Source organism: Parus major, chromosome 2, assembly GCF_001522545.3.
Source record: "Parus major isolate Abel chromosome 2, Parus_major1.1, whole genome shotgun sequence".
NCBI lineage: Eukaryota > Metazoa > Chordata > Aves > Passeriformes > Paridae > Parus > Parus major.
In genome coordinates this window covers 103,920,344-103,947,390 of record NC_031769.1, presented here as the reverse complement: position 1 = coordinate 103,947,390, position 27,047 = coordinate 103,920,344, and the positions used below count along the sequence as shown (strand labels likewise).

Genomic DNA, 27,047 nt, shown 5'->3' with positions numbered 1-27,047 from the left:
TCTTATATGCATTCATTTTTCTGTTTCTTTCATAGAACTCAGAAATGTGAAAGCTTTCTTGTTTTTTGTCAGTTGCATGGTCAGAGATGATACAAAGACCTAACGCTTGGAAACCTTTGTAGGAAACACTATACACACTAAGGCTTTATTTTGGACTCTGGATTGGAATTACCTACAAGTGTCTCTAGCTTGAGTGTCTTTGGGCTGTGGAGCTTATAATTGAACTGCAACACAAGTGGAGCACATACTTGTTTTTTCTTACAGATCTTTGTGAGTCATAAGATTCACTTAAAAAAAAATCCTCGAATTCTAATAGCTACGTAAATATTGACTAATTGTGTCTTTATACTTTTTTTCTCTTGAAAGCAGCACAGTACTTGGTGCTGCACTGTATTGAGATGTATTAAATGCTAAGGAGGTATGAATATATTTAGAGGAAAACTTGATATGAGATGTCTACATAGAAGATGCATTAATAGAAGATGGCTGTTTTCCTGTGTAGTCACTGACTGCTATGAAAATACTGTTTCTGTGGAGGCTGAGCATAATTTTTAGCAAATAAATAAAGGCGAAAAAAAACCCTGACTACACAAAACTAAGTATGTCATCTGGAATGTGCTTTTTGAAGAAGAGGAAGTCAGAAGCTTCTTCTGACATCTGGAGATTTCAGCTAGGAAATTTTTTTCCTGTTTTGTGGTTGGAGATGTTACATTTTTCAGCAGATGGTTAGTAAACTTGTACTATGGCCACAATGGTTATTTCCACTGGGAAAGTGTGAAGGAACAATAGTTCGGGCATTCATCTCCAGCTGGCTACTGTTTGATACTTGCTTCTTTTGTCTAAATCAGTTACTTTGGATGATGATTTGGAAGTCTGCCTTCTTAATTTTTATTACCATATATTGTGGGAAAGTAGTATGGTGTTGAGTGCAAATGATGTTTTTTTCACAGAATGATAGAGGCTGGAATGAACCTTGCGGGTCCCTCATCCCTCTGCTCTGATAGAGTGGCCTTGACCAGGTTGCCCAAGAAGGCATTTGACAACTCTACCACTTCTCTGGGCAACCTGTAATTTTCCACTTCTCAGAAGAATACTTTCTCTGTTGATGCTTCACACAGTGGAAAATAAAATTCACCAAAACTAAATAGAATAGTTATCAGTACTCATTCGGCATTTATTTGCAGAGTTCTGGCCTTCTTGTTCAGTAAATCTATTTCAAGCCCAAATAATTTTTTTTAAGGTATTTGCCACAGAAGACCAGAGGAATTTTCTCCATGGAGGCATTTGTAGATTCAGGTATTTTAACCATAAAGATTTGTATCTGAGGGGTCAGTTGCTGTGAATTTATAAGCTCATATTTAATTTGTGATTGTGGTTGAAACAGATGTAGGATTTTTCTGTTGGAGCTAAAAAGAGTGAATGCCTTGCTGTGATCTCCAGTGTACACTCCATGAGTGCTACTTCAGTTTTTCATTATTATGTAGCCTTGTGTTTTCTGTATCTGTGTACACGGATCATTTTCCTCATGACAGGCAGTGAGGGATGCTGGGTAGAACTTGTTGCTCTGGAGATGTGAAAGACTTTCTGAAACTGATGTGACAGGAACCTGTCCCTGAGAGACTGGTGAGACTCCACTCTGCCTGTGGAGTCTTCAGAGGAGAGACTTCATCTTCAAACTTTGACTTCAGAGAAGCTGAAGTATAAGGTGTCAGTACAACAAACACCAGCTTCCTAGAGTATGGATGACAGTCCAGAATGTTAATTCCACCGTTGAGATCTGGGAGCTCATTTGACTACCAGTGTGCAGAGACTCTGTTAAGTACTTAGGAGGGGAGGAAACCTCTCCAACCAGGAGGTAACAAAGTAGGAGTGGATGGGGAAGATTCTTCAGGGAGGAGTGAGGTGTGGGTAGAACAATCAGTGAGTGAGTGTTGGTTATACTTGGCTTGTGCTTTTTGCAGGTGTTAGGTTGTGTGAATAGTACCAGGCAGGACATGAAGCTGTGGTTGAAAATAGATAATACTGATGCCTCACAACTTTATGTTGATACCCTGCACTGCTGTCAGTGTTAGAGGTGGAATCATAGAATTCCCTTCTTTGTTTTGAAATCTGATTATACAAATGTGTTTTTATACTAATCTCTTCTTAGAAAGTAGCTTTGATTTTAGGCATGCAGAGAATCCCATCAGTATTGAGCTGAGAGAATTTATTCTCCCTTTTCAAAGAGGGAAGGTGGTTCTGCCACTTCAGTAATGGTTTGTTTATTGCTTTAATACATCTTCTGTGGGTAGCTGTCCTCCTCCTTCAACTTAATTTATTATTAAGTTCATTGACAATTAAACAAACAATTGTCAGCATAACAATGATACAGTTTTGGTGGTCTTGGGACCATTCAAGCCTGCTGTTACATGCTTTTGTGGAAATTCAAGGCCAAAAGTGGTGCCAGCCAAGTGGAAGACTCACTAGGAATTGAAGTTTTTTGCTCTGCTAGTGTTGGTAACAATCACCATTGCTTTTGAAAGAGGGCCTGTTGTTGCCAACATTTGTGGAGCAGAGATGGTGACGTAAATAAAAAAATGCCCATGTAGACCTGTGAGTGAAAGCTGAACAATTGATGTGATTGTGTATTTTATTAGGTTGCTTTTTGTTTGAGCAATGGGTTTGTTGGTTGGTTGTTTTGGTTTGTTTTTTTTTTCAATACACTGAATTTATAATTGGACATGTCATTAAAAAGCTAGGCTTTCTTTGTAGTAAATAAATCTGTAGGTTTCCTGGAAGAGCTTTTGTCTTCTGTCTTTTACTAAAATGCCTGTGGCTATTTTTAGCCTTTCTCTACTCCACAAACTGTTTTGTGCATAAGGTTTTTGGAAGTAGCATGACCTTAAAGTGTTTGGAGATAGTTTTGACTTGCAAAATCAGGTAGTTAGAGAAATCATCAGAGCTAGTCACAGTGTGGTTCTGAATCAAACTATGAAGAATCTTGTTAAGAAAACCATATTTAGGAGAATTCTGGGTTGTTTCTCTAAAGAATTAAGTTGTAACACAAAGAAGGTCTTGTATCACGTAGTTTGCAAGGTCAGAGCTGTTCACTGATTCTGTGTGATAGATTGGAGTAAGGACAGGACTAAAAGTCTCTCGCTCTAATTCTTGATGACTGTTAAGGTCAGAGGAATCTTTGAAGTGTTTTCCTTTTGTTTCTTTTCTGTCCTCAAATGCCTTCCGGCTTTGATAAGAAAGCTTTTGTTTTTCTGAACGGAATGCATACATACCATTAGTAGTTTGGACTTGGGATTTAAGCAGATACTATTTAGAGGTAAAATTGGGGTGTTAGACACTGGTGATGCAGGAGCTGCTTTGGGTCTGGGACTGCAGAGACTGTAGACAACTCCTCTGTCACTTTCTGCCTTCTGTGCAGTTGATTTTTGCTGGCATCAGGGAATAGTTGGGACGGCTGCATTGTTATTTTCTTTGGTCATCTCCTCTTTGAGCCCCTGGCAAAGAAAAGGAGTCAGATTAACTTCACCTTCATCTAAAGAATAGTTTCTATCATAGTTCTTGGTAAGTTAATGGGAGAGAAGGGTCTAAGAACCATGAATTCTAGGGGAAAGAAAAAGGGATCTTTTTTTCTTTATATATACCCTGTTTCATTGCAGTTTGATGGACTCATAAATATGGTCAGGAATAAAAGAAAAGGTTGATCAAACCCATTTATTTGCAGGTTGGGAAGTTTCTTTCAAAGTTTCTGATGCCCTGTAAGTAGAAGCCTTATTTTTCAGTGTAAGATTCAGCCAGAATAGGGAGCTGAAGGTTTTCATTCAAATCTGGCTATCTTGTGAGAGGTTAACTAACTCTACCAAAGCAGGACATCTTTTGCTTTCTTTCTTGTATATTTTAACATCGAAAAACTTACCTTACAGTGGTGCTGCATTACTCATATTTTGTGGGGGGAAATAACAGTGTTCTGCAAAGGTGTATTGTAGAAACAAGTTGAAATCCTAAGCTTTCTTCTGACTGATAATTCCTCTTACATGTAATTTAAGAACAAGTCTTCTGAGCTGGTGGATTAGCAAAAGAGGAAAAAAAAGGAAATAGGGTCATAATTTTAAGAATTACTTTAAAAAGTAATATGGTGTTTCTACCAATTTTTTTTTTTTTTGTCAGGGTAGTTGGAATCAACATAACCTCTTTCATAAAAATGGAAAAAGATGCAAACTTTAACAAGTAACTTGCAACTTAGAGTTAAAGCTTGTGCTTAAGATTAGATAATTGTCTGTAGATCTTGCTTCCCTTGAATTTCATTGTGACAAACAAATGCCTTTCAGGTATAATGAAGTGAAGCTCACAGAAATGAGCTGGTTTATTTGTTAAGCTCTCTTTCTGCATCCAGAAGACTGAAGCAGTGTTACCCATAAGAGCACCTGATTAAGTTGGACAAGATACCAGTGTCCTCCTGTTTGCAAAATACGAGAATCACCTGATTTTTAAATCCAGAAGGGTGGTGTCTATTGTCATGATTTTATGTTCTTCATTCTTCAGATAATTTCTGTTTCACTTTTGCAGTAGAAGTAAAACCAATAATCATGTTCTAGTATGAAAAGGAGAAGCAACTAATGGGGCAGTCGACAAAAATTATTTTGTCAGTAATGTCAGTCCTGTCAGTTTATAGTCTCAAATTAATTCTTAAATTTGTGCAATGGGTATTTACCTACCATAAATTACTTAATTCTTGACAGTTATAAAAAAATAACTTTATCCTTTTGATGTTGAGGTTGTGGAAAGTCAATCATTCAATTCAAATACTTCCTCTTGTTTAAGCACCAGTCAAATATCTCTTGAAAAGACAGGAGGTGAAATGAAAATTGGTGTGCCACATTATCCTCTTGCCTTAGAAAATAAAATATCAACGAATAGGAAGCATCAGTGCTGTATCCTTGATAATGTGATACATCCTTCTGTACTTTTGAATATTTTTAGCTGCAGAACACAACAGATGACATTTATAGTGTGGCAAGGGTAGGGTACAAGAAAGAAAAAAATGCCCTTTGTGGAGAAGGAAGTGTTGTCTGTCTGAAAAATAATTATACAAATATGAGGTTTGGAAAACAGGCAGAGAAATTAGTAAGATGATAATGAAAGATGATTTTGGTGTTGGAATTGTTTGTTTGGCCTAATGTGCCTTAAGTTAGAGTTTCCTGATTTCTTCAGTCTTTTTGTGAGACTGTTTTGTATTTCTGTTTCTTGCATCTAAAATGAGGAAGTGCTTCCCCCAGCCCCCACAATTTGTGGGTTTGATGGTGTGGAGGCAAGTTACTTTTTGTACTCCTTTTAAGGGATAGGGAAATTTCACTGGGAGTACCATCAGGTACTCAAAAAGTAGACATCAAGCTACAAGGACATGTGTCAAACTGAATGGTCAACAGAAACCTCCACAGCAAGACTTAAAGTCAAAAGGCAGGTGTGAGTCTGTTTAACATTGTTTATTCATTGGTATGTTACAAACTGCTGTTAGAATATAATCCATTGTGTTCAAATTTTTAATTATTTTCATGGAATCACAGAAATATGGAGTTGGAACGGACCCACAAGGATCATCCTGACCTTGAACATTTTACAAACCTGAAGGAACACACCATGTGCCTTAGGGTGTTGTCAGAATGCTTCTTGAACTGTCAGGGTTGGTGATGTGGCCAGTCCCCTGGGGAGCTTGTTCCAGCGCCTAACCACCCTCTGGTTGAGGAACCTAACTTAAACTTCCCCTGACACAGCTTCATGCCATTCTCTTGGGTCCTGTCACTGATGACCTGAGACATCAGTGTCTGCCCCTCCACTTCCTTTCAGGAAGATGTTGTAGGCTGCAGTGAGGTCTTTCCTCAGTCTCCTCCACGCTGAACAAGCCAAGTGATCACAGCCACTCCTTGTAAAGCCCTGAACCACCTTTGCAGCCCTTGTTTGGTCACTCTCTGAAAGATTTGTATCTTTCTAATTTTGTGGCACCCAGCACTCGAGGTGAAGCTGCCCCAGAGCAGAGCAGGACAATCTTCTTCCTTGCCCAGCTGGCCATGCTGTGCCTGATGCTCCCCAGGACACAGCTGCCCCTCCTGGCTGCCAGGGCACTGCTGACTCAGATTCAACTTGGACCCCCAGGTCCCTTCCCTTGGGCATTGCTTTCCAGCCCCTCATTCCGGTCTGTATGTACATCTGGGGTTGCCCCATCCCAGGTGCAGAATCCAGCACTTGTATTTTGTTAAACTTCATATAGATGGTGGTTGCCTAGCTCTCAGATTTGTTGATGTCTCTCTTCAGGGCCTCCCTGCCTTTGAGAGAGTGAGTGAGAGCTTTTCCCAATTTAGCATCACTGGCAGAGTTACTTAGAATTCCTTCCAGTCCTTCATTCAAGTAATTTATGAAGATATTGATGAAACACAAGTCCCTGTGGGGGATAGAGCCCTGCAGAACCCTGCTAGTGGCAGGTCAGCAGTCTGATGTCATCCCATTCGCTACAGCCCTTTGCTCCTGACCCATGAGCCAGTTGCTTGCCCATCCCATGGTGTGTTTATCCAGCTGAATGCTGGACATTTTTGGTCCAGTAGGACTCTGTGAGACAGTACTGAAAGCTGTACTGAAATCCCAAAAGATTAGATCTGCTGGCTTCCTTTGATACCTAGGTGGGTTAACCTTGTCATAAGAGGGAATTAAATCTGTCAAGCGAGGCAGATTCCCCTCAGGAACCCATACTTATTGTGACTGATGATTGCATTGTCCTTCAGGTGTTTTTCAATACCTCTCCAGATGAGCTTTTCCATAATAGTCATTGAAGTGACATTGACAGGCCTGTAGTTTCCAGGGTCATCCTTCTTTCCCTTCTTAAACTGGGATAATGTTTACCATCTTCTGGTCAGCTGGAACCTCTCTTGATTCCCAAAATCGTTAAAAAAACATTGAGAGGGTTATCCTTTTGAGTTAGAGCTGTATTTTTCTTAAGTTACAGTTGTTCCCACAGACAAGTAGGGGAAACTGAGGGAATCCGTGGACATGGGCTTATGACTGTAAAATACTATTTTTAAGTAAAGAAAATTAGTTTCTCTGCATGCTAATGCATATTAGTACATGAACCTAAAAATTGCTGTGCTTCAATATAATAAGTAAACTTTTACAATGTATTAGCTTTTTTAGTATCATGTTCATCACTCTTTGCATTGAACGTGTGGTAGAGAATTAATGTATTTTTAGGGGAAAAACTGGATACAAGGAGGAGCTTAATGAAATTTGATGCTTTCAATAGAAAAATATCAGTAGTGGCTGTTTGAATTGTGTTGTGCAGGTATGTAAAGCTGTTAAAATGAAGATATATGCATTTTAAGTTGCACTTTAACTGTAGTGTCCAATGCTCAGCTGATAATGCTCAGTAGTATAACACTGTTAGCCATAGTTTCCAGTGGTGTAGTTGCTGGAGGAAAGGGGGAAGATCACTAAACCATTCCATTGACCTAAGCAGTTTGAGGATTGTAATAAATAAAGTTTACTAGTCTCTGAAATAATTTGCCTTCTTGTTAGCCTTACATACAGAGTTGGTAGTGGTTTTGTACCTTAATAAATTCATATGCAATTCTTGCTTGTTTTTCAAGTCTGAAGGCATGTTTAACACATTCCCAGGAAAGGCTTTCTGTGTCATTAATCACTCAAGATTATAATTAAATTAATTTGATTAATATAAATTTATGCTCAGTACCTTAACAGACTTTTATATAAATGTATACATACTATATGTGATGAAAAATATGAAATCATGACATTAATTTTCCTTTAAAATAAAAAAAATCTGTAAATTCAGTTGAAGTACTGTAAGCTTCAGAAAAATTGATAGGAGTTTCTGTTTTCAGTACTGTGCAATTATAATTTTCTACTCTAGATTTTGTTAGAAGGAAACGGTGTCGAGAACATTTCTGTATACTGAATGGTGACACTGAAATTGCACAAGGAATAATCTACCTAAAGTTTGCTAATATAGAGCTGAATTAATTTTGGTGTGACATCAAATATGTACTATTTAAAAAATATATCAGAACTTGTGGTAGTCAGTGGGTTTTACTCAGGCTTGCAACCTGTCACAAGTGGGTCTTCCAGGATGGATGCTGGGCCAGATGCTGTCCAATATCTTCCTGCATGAGCTGGATGGTGGCATTGAAAGTACCCTCAGTAAATTTGCTGATGACACTGAACTGAGTAGTGAGGAGAACCCTTTGGGAGGAAGAGACATCCTACAGAGAGACCTGGACAGGCTGGAAGAGTGGGCAAGCAAGAACAGCGTGACGTTTAACAAAGTCAGGTGCAGTGTCTTACATCTGGGATGACACAACCCAAGAGACCAGTACAGGCTGGGATCTGTGAGGTTGGGAGCAGCCTTGCTGACCCGAGGGGCCCGCTGGACAGCAAGGTGGACATGAGTCAGCAGAGCAAACACAGAGCAAAAGCAGACTGGATCCTGGGCTACATCTACAGAGGGGTCAGTAGCAGAGTTGGAGGTGTGATCATTCCATTCAGCACTGGTAAGACCACATCTCTTGGGAGGCGTCTGGTTCTTGTTCCTGCAATTCAAGGAGAGTTCTAAAGGAGGGTCACAAAGATGATCAAAGGGCTGGAGAAACTTGGTTTGTGAGGGAGAAGTGAAGGTGTTTCCCTGAAGAAGGCTTGGGGGACCTCATCACAGTGTTCCAGTGCTAAAAGGACAGCTATAAAGATGAAAGCTGTCTTTTCAGGAGGAGAAAACAAGGGCCAACATGTACATTGCATTGGGAAGGTTTATGTACAAAAGGAAGTTTTTGCTGTGATAAACTAGTCAGTTACTTGCTGTTACTTTTACTTATGTAGTCAGTCATTGGAACAGTCTCCTCATAGTCCCCATCGCAGTGGTTTTCAAGACTCAGCAGGGTGCTGGGCAATCTCATTAAGGCTCCCTTTTTTGTGAACAGTTCGGCCAGGTGAACTTTAGAGGTAGCACTGAATCTAGATTATTCTGTGATCCTTCATCTTTGATAAAAAACACCTCTACATGTTTCAGTGGTTGGTTTTCCCTTTGCCTTTTCCTGGCCTTGTTTCAGGGCCTCAGTGAAACTTTTAAATCAGTGCAACATGTTTGCAGCAGTGCTAGTTAAGCACAAAGTAATGGTATGTGCTATATGTACAGATTGTTTTCTCAGCTATCAAGGTCCCATTTTCTAAGGTGATACTGTACAGGATATGATATCTGTGCTGAGGACCATGATGTTAATTTCTCTTTTAATATCACATCTGGTCTCATGAGAGCGAAAGAGACTTAAAGAGAAAAACTTTTAAAGGTAGTGGCCTGAAGACATGGAAGAAACTCAACCATGGGGAATGCATAACAAATCTAGTTTAAATGGAGAAAAATATAAACTGCTGTTATTTTCTTAAATATTTTTCTCTCTAAATGGTAACTCGAAATAGCAATAGTATCTGAATTTTAAAAAGAAAACAACAGGGAAAGCAGCTCCCACAGAGTTAATTTTTGTCTGTTTGTGATATTTAATACTTCAGAAGTTAAGGTGAACTCTGTCTGGAAGGAGGGAAAGAATATTCTGAAGATTTAAACCAGCAAGTTCAAACTACCCATTTAGATTGAAAAGCTACCTCTGCTAAGTTAGCCCACTTAGCTACCTTTGCTAAGAGAAACTTGCAAAATGATCAGGAGCTAGCAGTTTTCAGGTGAGAAGTTGCTTGATTAGTATATGTCTCCAAATTATGAATTAGCTAGAATGAAGTTTTCAGTAAATAGGATGTACTTTCTTTCTTTGTCTGAAAGTAATACAGGTAATTTGGATAGAAAGGGTTGTTACCATATACAGTCAGATGTAGCCAAGCAACATTTAACTTTTACTAGATGAAGATACATAGTTTATTTGGGCATAAAATCAAGGCTTCAGGTACACTTTAAAAAAATAACTGAAGTAGTTGGCCAATCTGTATTTCTGATGGAGCCATAAGAATTATAAAGGAAAAAAAAAGTCAAAACTATTCTTTAATTTCAAATGTATTTTATTTCTTACTGGATTACTTTTCTGTAATAAAACTTGGAAGTACTAGGGATTTGTTTTAGAATTCCACTTGCACAATGAGGGTTCTGCAGCAACAGTCCTCAGGCCAGTCCATCAAGAGTGAAGCCATAGTTTTTCTATAACAGCCTCTTTTATCTGTTTTGTAAACCAGCATCTAATACAGCTACTGTCCTTGTTCTACATTCAATAGCTGTAGTATTTAGCCATGGGCCGTTTAGAATTTACCTCCCTCTTACGTTTTGAGTTGTGGGACAGGAGGACAGCTACCATGATCCATAGCAGAAGGTGTATTACATGAAATTAAAAGTGCATTGGAAGAACTCAGTGGAAAGAGCAAATAAAATTCCAGCTATTGCTTGTGGTCTTTTCCCAGTTGCTGTGATGTGAGGCTATTGGCATTCCCCACACTCTTTTGAAGAAATGAGATGCTTCAGATGGTGCCATACAGGCAAATTCAGTCACTGTCACTGTGGTGTTGCAAAGAACAGAGGTTAAATCAGGATGTCTTTTAGTCATTCCTTTACCATCAGGTTCTTGTTATGTTTCTGCTAGTTCAGAATGATTCAGTGTGTTGGTAGCTGACTCTTGACAGAAGATCTAAGCCACATTGGCCTTTTAAGACACTTGAAGGTATTTTTCTCCCTTTTTACAGAAAATAGCATATTTATTTTGAGAATTGATAAAGAATGTAAGCTGTATTACCCTAATTTTGGTTTTGTAGTTTTTAAGATCATACTGCTAGTAATTAAAAGTTTTAAAAAACTTAGTAATTAAAAATGAAAATGTTTTTGACATGCTTATGACATCGAACAATGTTTGCAAGCAGAGCAAGTTAGGCTGTAGGATATTCAGCAGATTTTCTGCTGTTAATATTAACTTCTATGTAGAAATAGTATGTGAGAATTTAGAAATATTCCACTCAGCTTTTTTCTGAATTTTCTTGCTCTTGTCTTTCTGGACAGCTATGGACTTCTGTATTGGTTTTCAGAAGGAACAGCTTATCTATTCATAGACTGGTTTTCTGCTGTTCTCTTAATTCTTTACAGCAACTTGTACAAAACAAGGTATTATCTCTACCTGTGTTGTTATTTATAAAAGTTGGCTTTTAACTGAATCTCTTGAACTGGACTGTCATCTTCAGAGAATAAGCAGATAAAGAGGTTTTTCAATGAGGTAAGGTTAAATAAATTGGAAATTTATCATGTCCATAGTTCAATAGGTAAAGGGACAAAATTATAAGAAATGACCAGTTCTCATACTTGTCCCTTAATTCTGTATTGGAAGGAAAGAGAGCTCTAAACATGTGAATGTGACATGATCTTAGAGCTGATCTGCAGCAGTTCAGAAAAGAGGAAATTAGGTTATTTTCTGTTTGCTGCAAATTATACAATGTGTTATCTTGACTGAGACAAGTAAGGGGGATTTTGAATGTGCTTTATATGACAGTATTAGAAGAAATGCTGCACTGCTTGTATTCAGACTCTGAAGACTGCCTTAAGCATACAGAGCTTTGCATCATGAGCTACTTGTAATTTTGCAAGTGCAAAGGAATTTGTGTCTCTGTTGAAGTTTTTGGTACTTTTTATTTCTCACCAAGAAAACAGTTTCTAAAATGTGAATCTGAATGAAAGTAGTAGGTCACTTTTTTAAAAAGAAAATTACTTAAAATGTTTGTCTGTTTGGGATGTGTAAATCTGTGTGTAGGGGATGTATGCACACACACACTTACTGGTGTTAGACATTTCCTAATGTCATATAGTTGGATTTTTCCTTTCTAAGTCAAATGGTTTATCTGTAGTTCAGAGTTCAGTTAAATTTAATGATAGCTTACCTCAATGCCAGTGCATTTTGTTTGAATATCACAAAAGATACAACTGCCTTCTTAATTTCCTTTTGAAGTCTCTGAGTCCAAATATGTTCATTTATGGAATGACGATGATTAGTAACAAGCATCTGTTTCCAAAATTTTTGCTTCCATCCATGTTTTATGTAGTTCTTCAGAAATTGTCTCTGTGGTCCAGACTTCTGGACTTCTGGAAAGTGAAGTGCAGGATGTCTGACAAAGGTGTGACTCTAAATTCTTGAACCGATATTGCCAGTCTTTAATTACATTCCAGAATATCTCATGTTGATATTTTGTAGTATTTAGAAATTAGAAACCTGCTTTCCTCAGTGTTTTAGAAACACAGAATTTATATGAATGGGAAGAAGCAGACACTGCCTGACCTTATTTGACATGACTTTTGAATTACTCGTTCTTTTTATATTTTTATATGCACATTCAATGCATCTCTAGTCTCTTAGTTCATGTAGATTTCCAAGAAAGCAGTGTTTTTTAATGTCTTTTTAAGAAAATTAGATACTGGAAAAATGTTTTCATAAAGCAAATGCTGGGCAAAAATCATACACAAGTTGGATGCAAGTAAAAAGTAGATTTTAATTCCCTTTTGGTTAATTTGTTTGCAGAAAACGCATTTTTATCAGTTTTGCTCTCTGCTTAATGGGAAACTAAATGACAGCTACTCAAAATGGTCTGTGGGAGTAATGGAGGGACAGAAAATGCCATGTTAGTGTGTTATGATGTCTCATGGCAAGCTTTTACGGTGTGACAAAAATATTGCCTGCCCTCATCTCCTGTGGAGATTAATTTAATCAGCCCAAGCTCAGTCTTGCTCCCTTGTAAGGACAGGCAAGAGAGACTTTGACAGGATTCCATGGTTGTGGCAATGGTCCAGACAGCCCTGGCTCTCTTTCCTCTTGGGTTAAGATTTGTTTTCTCCCGTGTTCTAAATCCAAAAGAAAATCATGCCTTTGGAGTACATCTATCAGTCTACTGTATCCTCTTTGGGTGGGGGGGATGGTTTTCTCATGTTCTGGAGTGCTCTGTTGAAGAGTGGTATGAGGGAGGAGTTGACTTAGTCTTTTGAGGTAGCTGGAGGAGTTGGTAGAAGAGTTGCTTTTACAATTATTTCTTAGCATTTTAGTATTTTTCATCCTTATGATCGCAGTATATGAGCTTGGTGAAAATACCCAGTGTTGTAGAAGTTGAATACCACTGTTTTATGAAGTTCTGCTCTCTGTGTCTCATGCTTGAACAAGTGTATTAGAAATGCATGTCTCGTGCTTGAGCAGTGGAAATGCTGGGGAAACACTTCTTTCTTGGTGTAAGGAGTGGCTTCTGTTTCTCCCAAGCTTTAGTCTCAAAGCTTGAAAAGGAACAAAGAAAAAACTTTGTCCCTAACAAGCTTGTAAGCATGATAAATCACAACATCTTTGGACTTGCTTGAAATTAGAAATGTTGGATCCTCTAAGGGATTTCTAATACTTCCTCTCCTCCTCGAGTCCTGAAATATTGAACTTGAAAATCCCAGATAAACCAGCTTGTATTGTTGCAGTATTACATATGATGAAATCCTTACTGATTATAATGAGAGACTTGCAGTTTGTAGAAAGCCACCCTTAAGTTTTCATGGACAGCTTTGTTTCTGTTCTGTCATTTCAGTACTGGAATATAGAAACATCATGCTTTCATGTAGGTTTTTCATTTTATAGTTATACTTTTTTTTTTTTTTTTTTTTTTCCCCAACATGCAGTCCAAAGCATTCAGGATTTTAGTCATGATTATACCATGGTGTCATAAAGGGTAAAAAGAGTACTTAGAGGAGATTTGGTTAAAATCAGAGAACTGTAGAATGGTTTGGGTTGGCAGGGATCCCGAAGATCATCTAGTTCCAGCCCCCCTGCTATGGATAGACACTTTCCACAAGACCAGGTTGCTCAAAGCACTGTCCAATTGAGCCTTGAAGGTTTTTGGGGATGGGACATCCACAACTTCTCTGAAAGCATCTATTGGGAGAATTTTTTGACCTGAAAGTAGTCACTATTAGTGACTTGAATATGTACTTAAACATCCAGTATTAATTGAAATAGTGTTACTAGTGGCATTGTGTGTATATGTTGCCATTTTTTCTTCAGGTGGGTTTTGAAAGAGAGCTTATCTCTTCACACTTAAAAAAAAAAAAAAGTTACTTAAAGGTAATGCGTAAAAGCGTGTTTTTAAAATTTATAAATTTGTGAATTTAATTCATTGGGTTCTGGACTCTGGAAACAATCTGTTAGAAGAACCTCTTTGTTCTACATTAGCAGTGAAAATCTCCCAAAAATGTGAAAACCTCCCTGTTTTGTTCCTATTAGTTACAAAATCCTGTTAATTCTGATGAATTTTAGTGGTTGGAAGTAGAAATAACTTGTCTATATCTAAAATAATTCTCATGGAATTTTTATAACCTTTTTAAAAAATAACATTACTTGAAGGTCATTTTTGTGGGTGTATTCATCATGGAAAAAAGAACAAATATAGAAAAACATTGGGTTTAGGCATACAGACATCTTTTTTGTTGAAAGTGAAGTTTTTCATTTAATCTATGTGTGAAAAAGTCCATGGTCTTCACTAGGGTTTGCAATACAAAACTGTATAGTGATGCACAAATTCTTAAATAGTGTTAAGGTCTTGTTTAGTTGCATATTTTAAATATCTGCTTGACGTGTGATCGCTTGTGTTGGAATGTTTATTGCAGAAATGTAGCGAGAACTCTGACAGGAGATTGCACAATCAGAGAAGCTTCTCAGAGTTGATTCCTTGCTTCAGTTGTGCTCAACTTCCCATATTTTTCATTTTGCAGACTGGCATGTTTTACATGGTTGGCATGTGACACTAAGGAAAGGCATATTGCTTTACAAATCACTATTTCAGTTTCTACAGAGTCTTTTAAATATAATTCTTTCATAATCTTCATTCCTGGACTTCTCTCATGGCTATTCGCCTCTAATTGTAGAAGTGTTTTGACTTGTAGAGTTTTAGTGAAGAATTCCCCTTTTGGTGGTGGAGAGGGGGAGATTTTGTGTAGTGTTTCCAGACTGCTGAAAAGTTACTATGTTGTCACTTTTTCTTGAGAAGTTATTCAGTTAATTTTCTGTGCTCTGTTTAAAAAATTAAGTGCTTTTGTTCTCAGGTTTTGTTTCCAGTCCCCAGGTTATTTTTTTGTGGGTTGGATATTATTACTAGGAGAGGGTTTTTCCCCCTTGATATACCTTTTTAGAGCCTTTTATAAAGCATAATTATTGAACTAATATAATCTCCAGAGACCAAGTTTTCAAAGCTAAAGAGCGAACTTGCCTTTTTATTGTTCTATAGTTTATTGTTTATATCTGTAGTTAGCACTTAGTTATGTTTGCAGGAAACATAATCCACAGCAGGTTCAGTATGGCTGCTGAGGTATTGTTGCTTTACAGAAAAATTAGTATCCTTTCCAGTGGCTTATTATATATAGCATATTTTGATGGTAATATTTTTTCATTTGTTGTTCATTGCAAAGGTATCACTTTTCAAACAAAAGCATGGTGGGAGGGCTAGAAGTAGCAATTTAAGGTATTGATGCAACAACTTATGCTAGTTTTACTATAATGTAAAGCTAAGAGATATAAAGTTGCTTTATGTATTTGACAGCTTCTACAAGAGCTAAAGCACTTTAATTTATGTTGTTTGCAATGACTTCTATGAGCAAGTTGGTGTCTTGCTAATTCATATCCTGTCCAAGGACTAAGGCATACTTTTTGATGTCAGGTTTTGTGGATACCTGCCTGGAAAAAAATCTGGGAGGTGGACAGCAATTTCCTAGGCAACAGCTGTGGAGGGGGTTCTGTTTCCTTTGGTAAATACCACTATTTGTTAAAAGAGTTGTGCAGTTTCTTTTCTTTTGTTGAAGTCTTTACTCGACTCCTTTCAGGTTGCTGCAAAAGAAGCCCTAGACTTTTGAGCTTGGACTGGACCAGTTTATCTTCATTCTTTCCTATCTCTGATCTGTCTTTATACCATTTTGTCGAAGTGAAGTTATGTACCAGTATTTGCATCCATAGTGTTAATTTTTATCCATGTTACTTTTGCTTTCTAATGAGCGTTCCTTAGAGTGTTGACTCCCATTGATCTAAATTGGTAGTTTGAAGTGTTTGTGTTTCAAATGAAAATGCTGGGACTCCCAAATCAGAATGACAGATCTCTGTGCTGCTTGTAGAAGAATCTGCCCTCACAGGATAACCAAGAAAGCTGTGGGGACCTCAAAGAGCATTGGCTGATGTAATTTACAAGTGACGTTTGGCTTTAAAAATAAAAATTGAAGTAGTTATTTTAGATTTTAGTTTAGGGAATTGTGCTTGCCCTGTATTTTTGGTTAACACCATAACTTTGAGAAGTGGAAAGAATGTAAAGTCACTTTTTTCCACCAGGAGGTATTTCTGTGGATAGTGTGTCAGGATGTCTGCTCATCTCCTGTTGCAGTTGTTACAGTAGCTGGGAACTCTAGACCTGTGAGGTGTTTCCTACTGCCAAGGGCTGCAGTGGCTGTGGAATGCTGCTTCCATGCTGATAAACATCAGTCAGTTCTTTAACTACCAGTACTCCTACTTCTTCTATTTAAATATATATGTTTCAGGTGTATTTGTGTTAATCACATTTAGTATAGTTTTCTTGAAAAGGGCAGTTTTAACAAGCTGTACTTACACTTTATTTAGTTCTAGTGTTAGTCAGACAGGGTTTGATAAATAATTTAAACCTAAAAGTAGGCTATCTATTTTCTTATTTTCTTCACATTAAAATATAAATGATTTCTGTAGCCTTCCAGATAGTTCTACAACTGCTTTAGTCTTTTTATGTAAAGTATTCTTTTCATGGTAGAATGTGCTACATTTGGTATAGAAGCTTTGAAGTTTGTAAAAGTTGCCCACAGAACATACTAACCAATGCAAGTGAACCTTTAATAAGGAAATAAAGCTGCGAGGATCCAGTGATCTCACTTGCTGTGAAATTAATCAATATAATTTCACTAATGGCAATCAGCTTTTACTCCTGTTTCACATCTTTCTGAACTATTTTCAAATTATATGGTACCTGTTTTCTGCCTAGATTTTACTGAAATATTTTTTTGGTGCTGTATTTGTATGTTTTCTTCATTATCCTTGAAGACGCTGCTCTCTCATCTGATAGTTCTTCCTAAAGATGCAATACTAAGTGGAATTAATTCTGATGATGGATTGAAATAATAAAGCAGTAGTGTAGTAAATTGAAAGTTTAGATGTAAAGACTATTGACCACAAGAAATTATGCATATAATTTTATGTAGTAAAATTAATGTTGTAATATAGTGTTAGAATTTGGAGGTGAAAGAAACACCCAGTGAAATACATTTTCTGGAACACATCTTCAAACAATGTCAGTTTTCCATAATTTTGGGCATAAAATAGTATTACGAATAGGTGTCATTCAGAACAGATCTAGTTATTCAAGATTTTTCCATCTAGTCAGTAGACAGAGGGGCTCTGGTGTGAAGGATCTATGACTTGCCCTCTGTTTTAGCAAATGACTGAGGTGTGTAGTAGGTGCTGGCAGTACCTCCTTCATGCTTATTGTATGTAAGTTGATTTCACAGATTTTCATGACATTTTATTTAGGAGATGCTTCATGTGGTAAGATCCATTGCTGGAGTGAAGAAACAGAAACATCCAGAAGTGCATGTGAAAAAAATTACTACTTGGTTGTGCATCTGTCTGTTGTCTTGCACCTGAGGTTTCCTAAAGTGCTAATATGGATATAATAATATTGGGAGGCCTTTTGGCTCTGGTGTTAGTTTTAGTGGGTATTTTGATGTGTGTGTTTGTGTATATCAATATAAATTGAGATACCTGTATTGATTTACAATCTGGTGAGTCATGTAGGAAATGTATATTCTAGGAGTTTGTCAGTGCAAGTGTTGAACAGCTACTGTTTGAACAGAAGGCAAGTACATGTACTTGTACATGAAACTACACAGAATGTGGGTGAAGTTTGCAACTACACTTGGAATAACCCTTGAAAAAGGCCAAAATGAATGCTATAATCCATACTGTTTTCATTAAAGCTGCCTTGAAGTTTCAAGATCTCCTTACTCAGGTGTTAAATCTTCACTGAGTCAAACTCTTAGCTCTATATTGAGTTAACGCTTCACGCTCCCTATATTTCTTTTTGAATACCTATTAAATCAAATTTGCAAGAGCTCCTCTAAGTATTGCTGGATACTAGGAAGCAAGGAGCTCTGTAGAGTTGTGTTGTGCTGGATGATGCATCAAGGGCCTTTTACTCAGGCTCATGTGTCAGTTTGTGTACTTTGCCTGCTCTAACAATTTAATGAAAAGTCTTAAGGGAAGTGCCTTAACTCTGTCTACATTGTCATGTCCACTTCAAAGATGAAGTGTTAAATTGCAGTTTTCTCTTACTTGGGCAGTAAAATTAATGAGTGTGATTAACTTAATGGGATCTTTTGTGTACTTGAATAGAGATAGATAAATGTAGCACTATTGGCATAGTTGACCAGAGGATTCAATTACGTATGACAGGACATTGTGAATTATGATGAACACGTGCAAATCAAGGTCGGTCGGATTTGTTGATTTCAGAGTATGGGGGGAAGCTCACAGTACTCATAGTACTATAGAGATAGGAAAATGGTTACAATGCAGGGTAGTAAAATATGGATAGTTAAGAGTTGTAGATGTTAAGACTTACTTTCATCTCTTGAAAAAAGGAAAAGTGGAAAAGAGTTTAAACTTGGGTAAGTGCCAGTCTGTCCAAGGAATGCAAATTATGGATGCTGGTAATACCCACTGGGTATTTTTTTAGTGCTTTGAATGCTAAATAAATAGTAAAATAATCAAGTGTCTCAATAACAAAATTTCAACTAAATTTCATGTATTTTTATTTATTATGTGCTCGATGATACTGCATCATAATGAAATGTATATGAAATAAAATTTGAAAATATAAAAATGCTATAATTGTACCCTGATAATGTAGATCATATACTGCATTTTCTACTTTATATCACTTATGAATCATGAAATATGTTTTGCTAAATTGGAATTGGTTGATGGTGTATATTTTCAAATATCCCTATAAAATTGTATTAATATTAATTTATACATCTGAATAAAACTAGCATTACATAGTTGTAGTGAGTTTTGAGATTAGGGAATGTAGTTGCAGTGTGAAGAAGTATAGTCATAGTAGTACTGGCAGTTTGACACATTAAAACTTTGGAAGTAAGTATAGACCAAAATTTGGGAAAAAAATCTGGTAAATGTGAGACTGCTTAAGACAAACTGAAGAAAACCAGTCTATTTTAGATGAATCTAATGAAAAGATGTTAGTGTAACAGCCTGAGAAATTCAGTGTTAATAGATTGTGTCGTTAATATATGTGTTAATGAGAAGTTTTATGTTAGAGTATTCTGTATTTTTAGAAAAACTGAAGGGAACATAATGGCAAAGGCTGTTGGGCTTGGCTAGTTGTGTGAGTAGATGAATGAATGGAAAGCTGGTAATCAGTCAATTCAAAACAGATTGGTTGTGGAGTTTAACAGGTGTATGGTATTTCACAGTCATAAGGGACCTAAAATGGTGAATAATAATTAATGATGGTAGAGCAGTAAAAATTAAGATCTAGAAAGTCAAAGATGAAATTAATACTTTGTGGTGCCTGGCTGATTAAAAGTGGTAGGTAAAATTCCTCATTGAATATTGAGTGAGTGCATGGGAGAAAAACCTCTCACCTTCATGTACTTCTGTTGAACTAGCTTTGATTTGTGATGCCTAGTTTTGTACACTAGTACACAGTGACTAAAAAAATTAACTAGATATTTCAGTGAAAAACTGTAAATACAATAAAGCACAGAACAGGAACTGTTGTAATGCATTGTGTTCTTATAGTGTGCTCACAACTTAAATAAAATGTGCAGTCTCTCCACATGTGCCCCTGCCCCTGTTAAAAACTACATGGTGAAAATAACAAATCACTAGAGGATGCTGATGGTGGGAATTGAAATAGCTTTCATACATGGATAATTGGAAGAGAGTTGGCCAGTGGTGAAATGCTGCAAGTATGTAAAGCTGTGTCTTTGGGGAGGTGGGTAAAAAGCCATTGTCCCTTCTTTGGCTGAAGAGTGGTAAACTTGAAATGAGGTACACTTTCATATAGCCTGTAGGTGATGGAATTCATATCTGTGCAATGCTATAAATGCAAGAAACTAAAACAGAGAAAACATTAAGACAAAAATCACCAAGAAAATGTTGCCTACAAAATTTTTGTCATGGTTAACTGTGACAGTGGCATTTCTGGCTCACGCATACACCTGAGCAGTACTTGCTTATATCCTCTTTCCTGTACACTCTTACTATCATCTCCAGAACCAGTCTATTCATCTAGATTGACCTTTGATTTTACTCCATATAACTATACCTTTTAAACTTTCAAGTATGATCTAGTAGTGAATGAAATGAAACCAAGAGAATATGTGGAATTTTTGGTTCCATAAGGAAGAACTCTACATGTTGCAATGACTCCCTAGTGTGCCTTTTTTAAAAATTCAAGGATAAAATTAGGTCTTTTAAATAATGAAACTATTGATGATTTCATTAAATGTATGTGATATAGAAAAGGCTGTATCAGACCATAAAACTGACTGAAGAAAATTAGAAATGAAGTTTTTCTCCTGTTCTTTTTTAATCATCTCTGGAATAGTGTTACCATGTAAGTGGAGGTATAAGACAATTTATTTTAGTAATCTAATTTAACTATTAAAAGGAAAATGTCAGTGTAGACCTGAAAGCTAAACAGGAAAATTGCTCTGTAATGACAAAATAAGGTAGAATGTAGTGTTAGCTGAAAATATTTCTGAGCCACAATATATGTTTCCAAGAAGTACAGAATGTGCTGTATTTAAGAAGATAGATACTAAAAATACATGGAACCCATCCAAGTGGAGGAAAAATCAATCACAAAAAATGAGGCCACCTTATTTTAATGCAGTGCATGGAACTGTTGGAGGTATGGTTGCCTATTATAATGACAATTGTCATCCTTTAAGAGGAGGACAGTATGGCTGCTGTAGGTCTTGATGAAAAGATGATGTACCTTTCTGTGTTGGCAAAAAAGTCAGATGACATATTGAAAGATCAAGCAAGATGGAATGAAGAAAGCTGAGAGATGAGCTCTCTCTGCAGCCATTGGCAATAATGAGTGTGTCTCATTTGGCCTTCACCCTTTTTCTGCAAGCCATTATTTCTGCAACTCTGTAGGATATTCCCATCTCTCTGACCCACACCACTTGGAAGCAGCACTCACTTTAACCTTGTGTACTCTTCCCTGTTTAGTGATAGCACAAAAATAGCTGTGCTTCTGTTCTTCCCTTTGTGCTGGGACAGCTTGTAGTGTTTGCAAGTTCTTTGCTTTAGCTAATGTAAGTGAAATAGGCTGTTTCATGTTTTATGTTATAAACTAGGTATCCCAAATGTTTTACTTTAATTATGATTCCATAAAATTACTTCAAGCTTAGTCTTGCATTTGCAGTCTGACACTGAAATAATATCAAGCTGTTTTTTTTCTTCAAGAACTTACTTCAGCTGAAGAAAATAATTATTTTGAGAGTTAAGGATTTGCAAGTCTCTTAATTATAGAATAGTATCCATCTTTACCTTTTTTTTTGATGGAAGTTTTGAACAGGATAGTTTATTCTCTGGATACTGTAGTGAGTGGGAGCTGATTCTTGAAGAGGCTTTTGAATAAGCAATTCTTGGCATGTAGCTTCCTTAGAATTGTTTACATGATCTTGAAATACGATTTGAAATGAATGGGAGATCAGTAGCTTGAATCTGTATTTCCGAGTGTTTTAGTTAAGTATTTTAATCGATAGAGTGTGCCTATCTAAGAACTGGAAGGTGAAGAACAGAACAGGAAACATTGTATATGGTGAATTCTGAATTAAACAGTATTGAAATTTGCTTTTGCCTGTTAAAAGTGAATTTCTATACTTTTTCCCAATCTTTAAAATAAAACTTTTAAAAATAACACAACAAAATACCCAACATGCCTGTGACACCAATGAAACTATGACATCTTCTCTACTTTATGCTTCTTTTGGTATGGGCTTATATTTTAGTATTTTGAAAGAAAAAGTATGATACAAAAGTAAGATTGACGTTATGAGTTTAAACATATTCCCATTTTTTGTATATTTTTGTATTCGGTGTTTAAAACCTCCCTTCCTATAAAAAAGAAGAGTGAATTTTGCCTTTTGAAGCAAGCGCTGAATTGAAACACCTAATTGCACAACCCCAGAGCCAACCAGGATTTGAGAATTTTATGCTGCTGCTTGGTGTGTGGAAGTTTTGTGTTAACTGTGAACCTGGACAAATCAATTGACTCTACTGATTTGAAGGCAGATTGAACCACAAATTTTGACAACTCATTTGCATCTCTAGTTGACTTTTAAAAGTCACTGGATGGGACCCAGCAGCCTCTTAGCTGGTGTTTTCCTACTGATTCACACAGCATGGAGATAAATGCACAGAACCTACTGGTGGACTTCGTACTGCTGTGGAAGCAGTTTTCATGGTTCTCTGTTGAATTTATTCAACAGAAACAAAGAATTGATGTATTCTTTTTTCCGGGATTTCCTGGATATTTACCATGTATCTTTGGAAAAGGTCTTTTAGTAGTTTGCAAAGTATTTCTCACTAAGTTACAGTTATCCTGCCTACATAGCTTTATTCCTGCATCTGTCTTGAGTCCAAATTGTTGTTGGCCACTACTCTCTTATTTCTATACCAACCCATTAAATGTTGTTTCCTTGCTTTTTACTTTCCTTTTTAGTCATCAGTGTCTGTCCAAAAAGATGATCCTTTAGTACATAAGATTCAAAACCTGACTTCTTTAATTTTAGCAAAGTGAAATACTGAGATGCTTTTCTTGATTTGTATAATTTTAATTTTAACATTTCTTAATTCTAAATGAGCCACTATATGCAGAGGTAGCTTAAGAAAGGAATTTTTTAATGAAATTGACATTTTTTATAATGTCCAGCCTTGAAAGTAATTTTGATTATCCTTGCAGCTACCCATTTTCAAATTCTAGTATGATTTTACTGCTTCTTATTATTATATCTGAAGTAAATAAATTCCATCTCACATACTTTAAAAGTGAAGACTACAAGCCAAGAAATAATTCTGATTTTGATAGCACTTGGGATTTTTCATAGTTAAACATCAGTCCTAAACCCTGAGGTGAAAAATAGGTTTGAATTTGAAGTGAAAGATCAAAGACTAGTATTTCAGTCTAAGTCAAATGTGTTCTCAACTATATATTCCTGGAAAAGAAACTTTCAAAAAGCTTATGCTCTAGCTTATTTTCAGGCACAGTTACTTGATATACTCAGCAAAGACTCATGGATCAGTTTTCAATCCTGAAAAAAGGATAGAAAAATCCTTTTAAAAGCTGAAAGCAATTAAATTAGGTCTAGACTGGTCTGAGCTGATCAGATCAAAGATATGTCTTGTCTAATATCTTACTTCAAGCAGGTTAAATATAGGTAACATAAACACCTAGCTATGAATGGACAAGTGAATAGCAGTACATCTCTGGCATGCTTTGGAAACGTCAATTACAATTTGTATTTTAAGATCTTTGTCTCTGTTTTTGCAGTTGTCACTTACACAATCCTTACCTGAGAGAGAGGACTCCCTAATGAGCTTTGATTCTTTGTTGTAACTCCCTAGAATACTTGATCATTCTCTGTGGAAGCCATATATGTGGGATTTAGCCAAAAAACTGAGTTTTGTTTTTCTCCAAGAAGATGCTACCATTGAGGAGTCATTTATACCTAGTGACAGACAGACTTTAACTTCAAGTCACAAAGTACATAGCACTTGAGACCTTAAAACTGTCTCCTTTGCTGAATTTTTCTGTTGGGTTTTTTGATGATGTTTGATTTGCTTTTGTTTATAGGGGTGGATGCTGTGGTAGTAGTGACAGATGGGCTTGTGGCTGTTGGATTCTAGATTTAAATTGGAATGTATTAAAACCAACATTTTGTTCATGAGAATTCACACTGAATTTAATGGATAAAATGCAGAGGTTTGATTCTGAGAATCAAAATTACCATCATTGTCCTATTTGCCATTTCACGTTCAAGTGCCTACTGTGTGATGCACTGACTTTTTAATATTACTGAACTTCATTGGAACTGCTATTTGTTCTTTTTGTATTTGTAAAAAGTAATTATTTTCATGTTAATATGGAGCTAATTAAGGTAATTAATAATACATAGAAGCATATGGAATTAATTTTTTATGAGTCCTGTGGAAATGAAGGAGTAACAGCTGTTTCATGTAACTGCTAACAGTCATTAAATAAATGTGAATTTATTCATTATTTCATTTGCGAGGAAGATTGATAGGGACTACTGTTTTTTTATCTTGGCTCTTCAGTTAGCAGCATATGTAATTATTTTTCCAAGTACTTAATTTTGTTTGTTTTGTTTGGTTTTTTTCAGGATGGATTAGATGCTTTGGTATATGACTTGGATTTTCCTGCCTTAAGAAAAAACAAGAACATTGATAACTTCTTAAACAGGTGTAAGTATTTAATGTTTAATTTACTCAATAATAGAAGTCTGTAATATCAAAAATGTTTTATTTTATATACTTCAAACTGTTTTCTAGCTCTTCGAAAGGCAGCTCTTTTGCTTTCTCTTTTAGCTCTTTGAAAGGCAGCTAGGGATTTGGGGTTCATTGAGTTTTTGGGTGCAGGAGTCTTACTTATTTTATTTCATATTGAGAAGTGACAGGTGCATATGCAGATCTCATCCCCAGCAATTGAATATCCAATCTTTTGCCCCTGTAAATGGCCTTGTCTGCAGTGGTGCAAAGCCTTTTAAGAGAAAGGCTTCTTATCTTTGTTAGGGCAACTCCCTGGATTACCATAACTTATTTTCTAATTTCATATTACTAAGATATCATAAGCAATTAACAGTAAAATGACACAGTGTCATAAAATCATATTAAATTTTTCTTTACTAACAGACTGGAGCACGTGTTTTGTAAACTTTTGGGTTTTTTAGTATAGAAGGTCTCTTCTCATGAAACTCTTATACTGCATACAGCTGATGGGTCTGCAGAATTCTCTGCATTTACTCTGTATTTTTTTCACTACCACATTTCCTGCACATTGTGCTCTATAATAACATTTTAAAGTAATGAAGTTGATTTTTAATAGAAATAATAGTTCAGTAATTTTCACAATTAAAAAAACCAAAACACAAACAAAGAAAACCCCAAAAAGGCATTTATGAGTCAAAACTTCACTGAACTCTGCCAAACTGACAATTCTGAAGATCGTGGCAGAAATGTTTGCTGATTGAAGACTTGCTTCTGCCTGTAGACTAAATGGGCAAAACTTGAAATTAAGCTAATACTATTAGATTTTTACAGGCTTTAGCAAATCAGTTAAATTCTATAAAAAATGTTTTTTGTGGTAAATATAATTTGACTAAAATAATTTCTGTCTTTGCTTTGAAATTCACTTGGCTTTTTTTTCATGGTTTCCATGGTGTTTTCAAATGATTTATTGCGTACAACTGCAACCTATAATAGTGAATTTGTGGTAATTTTACATTAATCTCCATTTGTGTGAATATTTGGGTCCACTAGATCCAGTTGATGGGTCACTTGCACGTAAGCTGGTTATTGAAAGCTTAAGATGAAATGTTATGTTTAACTTTTCACAATTCAAACTGTGTTGATACCATATGCTGAGTTACATGCACATTTTGTATACTCAGTTATTTACTAAGAAGGTGTGGTGAAACTCTTGAGGAAAAGAGAAGTTATATCAGGCAAAGGAAATACTCATTGCAACAGATAATTTGAATGTAATTTTTGAGTAGTGAAATCATTAGTGAGTCTCAAAAAACTTCACTTCTGCCATTGGGGCTAGTGAAAGAAAACTTTTACATTTACAACTTGATAATGAATATCTTTTAGGTATAAATTACATAGTGTATAAGATGTGATCTGAAGTAATCTGAAGGTGGAGAATAGAACACATTAGTTCGCTTAAAACTGCCTTTGAAGTATTAACTTGCAGTGTTTGCTGAAATACAAAAGCAAGCTGTGGATGTGTGAGTAGTGGCTTTAGAGGGAACTCTGAAGTCTAGTTTGCCTTGAATTTCTATTAAAAAAATAAGACATTTTCATGTTTATTTAATATTATTAGAAGACTGTTTAAAATACCTTTTTGCAGTATTAGCTGTCTGATTTGCAATATTATTGCAGAAATTTAAAATGAATTTCTAGATGGCAAATAAGATAGGCATTTGCTTCCTTTATTTTATAGACTGATTGCTCTATGAATCATTCCTTATCACCTCTTTACTTCTCACTAATTCACATTACATATTTGTGGAGCCTTCAAAAACTGCCTCTACTGGCTGATGTTGTGAGGATGATTTTTGCAAATGTAGAATCTTACTGTTTCTCTACCATATAGAATTAAAAGAATAAAGAAATGAGTATTAGGAGGTATCTTAGTGCCCTGCTTTGCAGTGGTGACTCAGTTTATTTCAAGGCAGCATCTGAGCCTATAACCAAAGTTCAGGGCAAGTTGGAGAGGGTGATTTTTGCCATGGGAGCCACCCCAGCTGTTCATACAGCATAAGCTGGCCAGGTCCTCCACTGGTCCTGGGAGATAAGGAACTGCCTATTGAAGTATATTGCAGCCTGATAAACCTTGTTTAACAGATGTTAGAATATGATTTCCAACACTGTTGTTACTGTAACATTTTCTCTGAAGATAACTGAGTGTGAGTATGTATCTCCACCAGTAAATTTCCATTTGCAACTGATCACAAGCTTGGCTTACATTATTTTAAAATCCTTAGCCTAGGTTGCTCTAAAGATGTATTTTCCTTAATTCTGCTTTGTTCATAGGCAATTGTGATTGAATACCATTTAAAGGATTCATATTGTGCTTAGGCTTTTTCATTCAGAGAGGTGAACCTCTTGTGAGATTACTAGGCAGGAGGTTAACAATAGCTAGAAAATTGCTGTCATAAAAAT

General features: G+C 36.2%; 1 protein-coding gene across 1 annotated transcript in view; it reads left to right on the top strand.

Annotated features, from left to right (window-relative positions):
* ROCK1 (Rho associated coiled-coil containing protein kinase 1) overlaps positions 1–27,047 on the top strand; it is an 83,762-nt gene that overhangs the window by 6,893 nt on the left and 49,822 nt on the right. Inside the window, exon 2 of the mRNA XM_015616440.2 lies at positions 24,485–24,566. Coding sequence (XP_015471926.1) covers positions 24,485–24,566 — 82 coding nt within the window. The remainder of the gene's footprint in view (positions 1–24,484; positions 24,567–27,047) is intronic.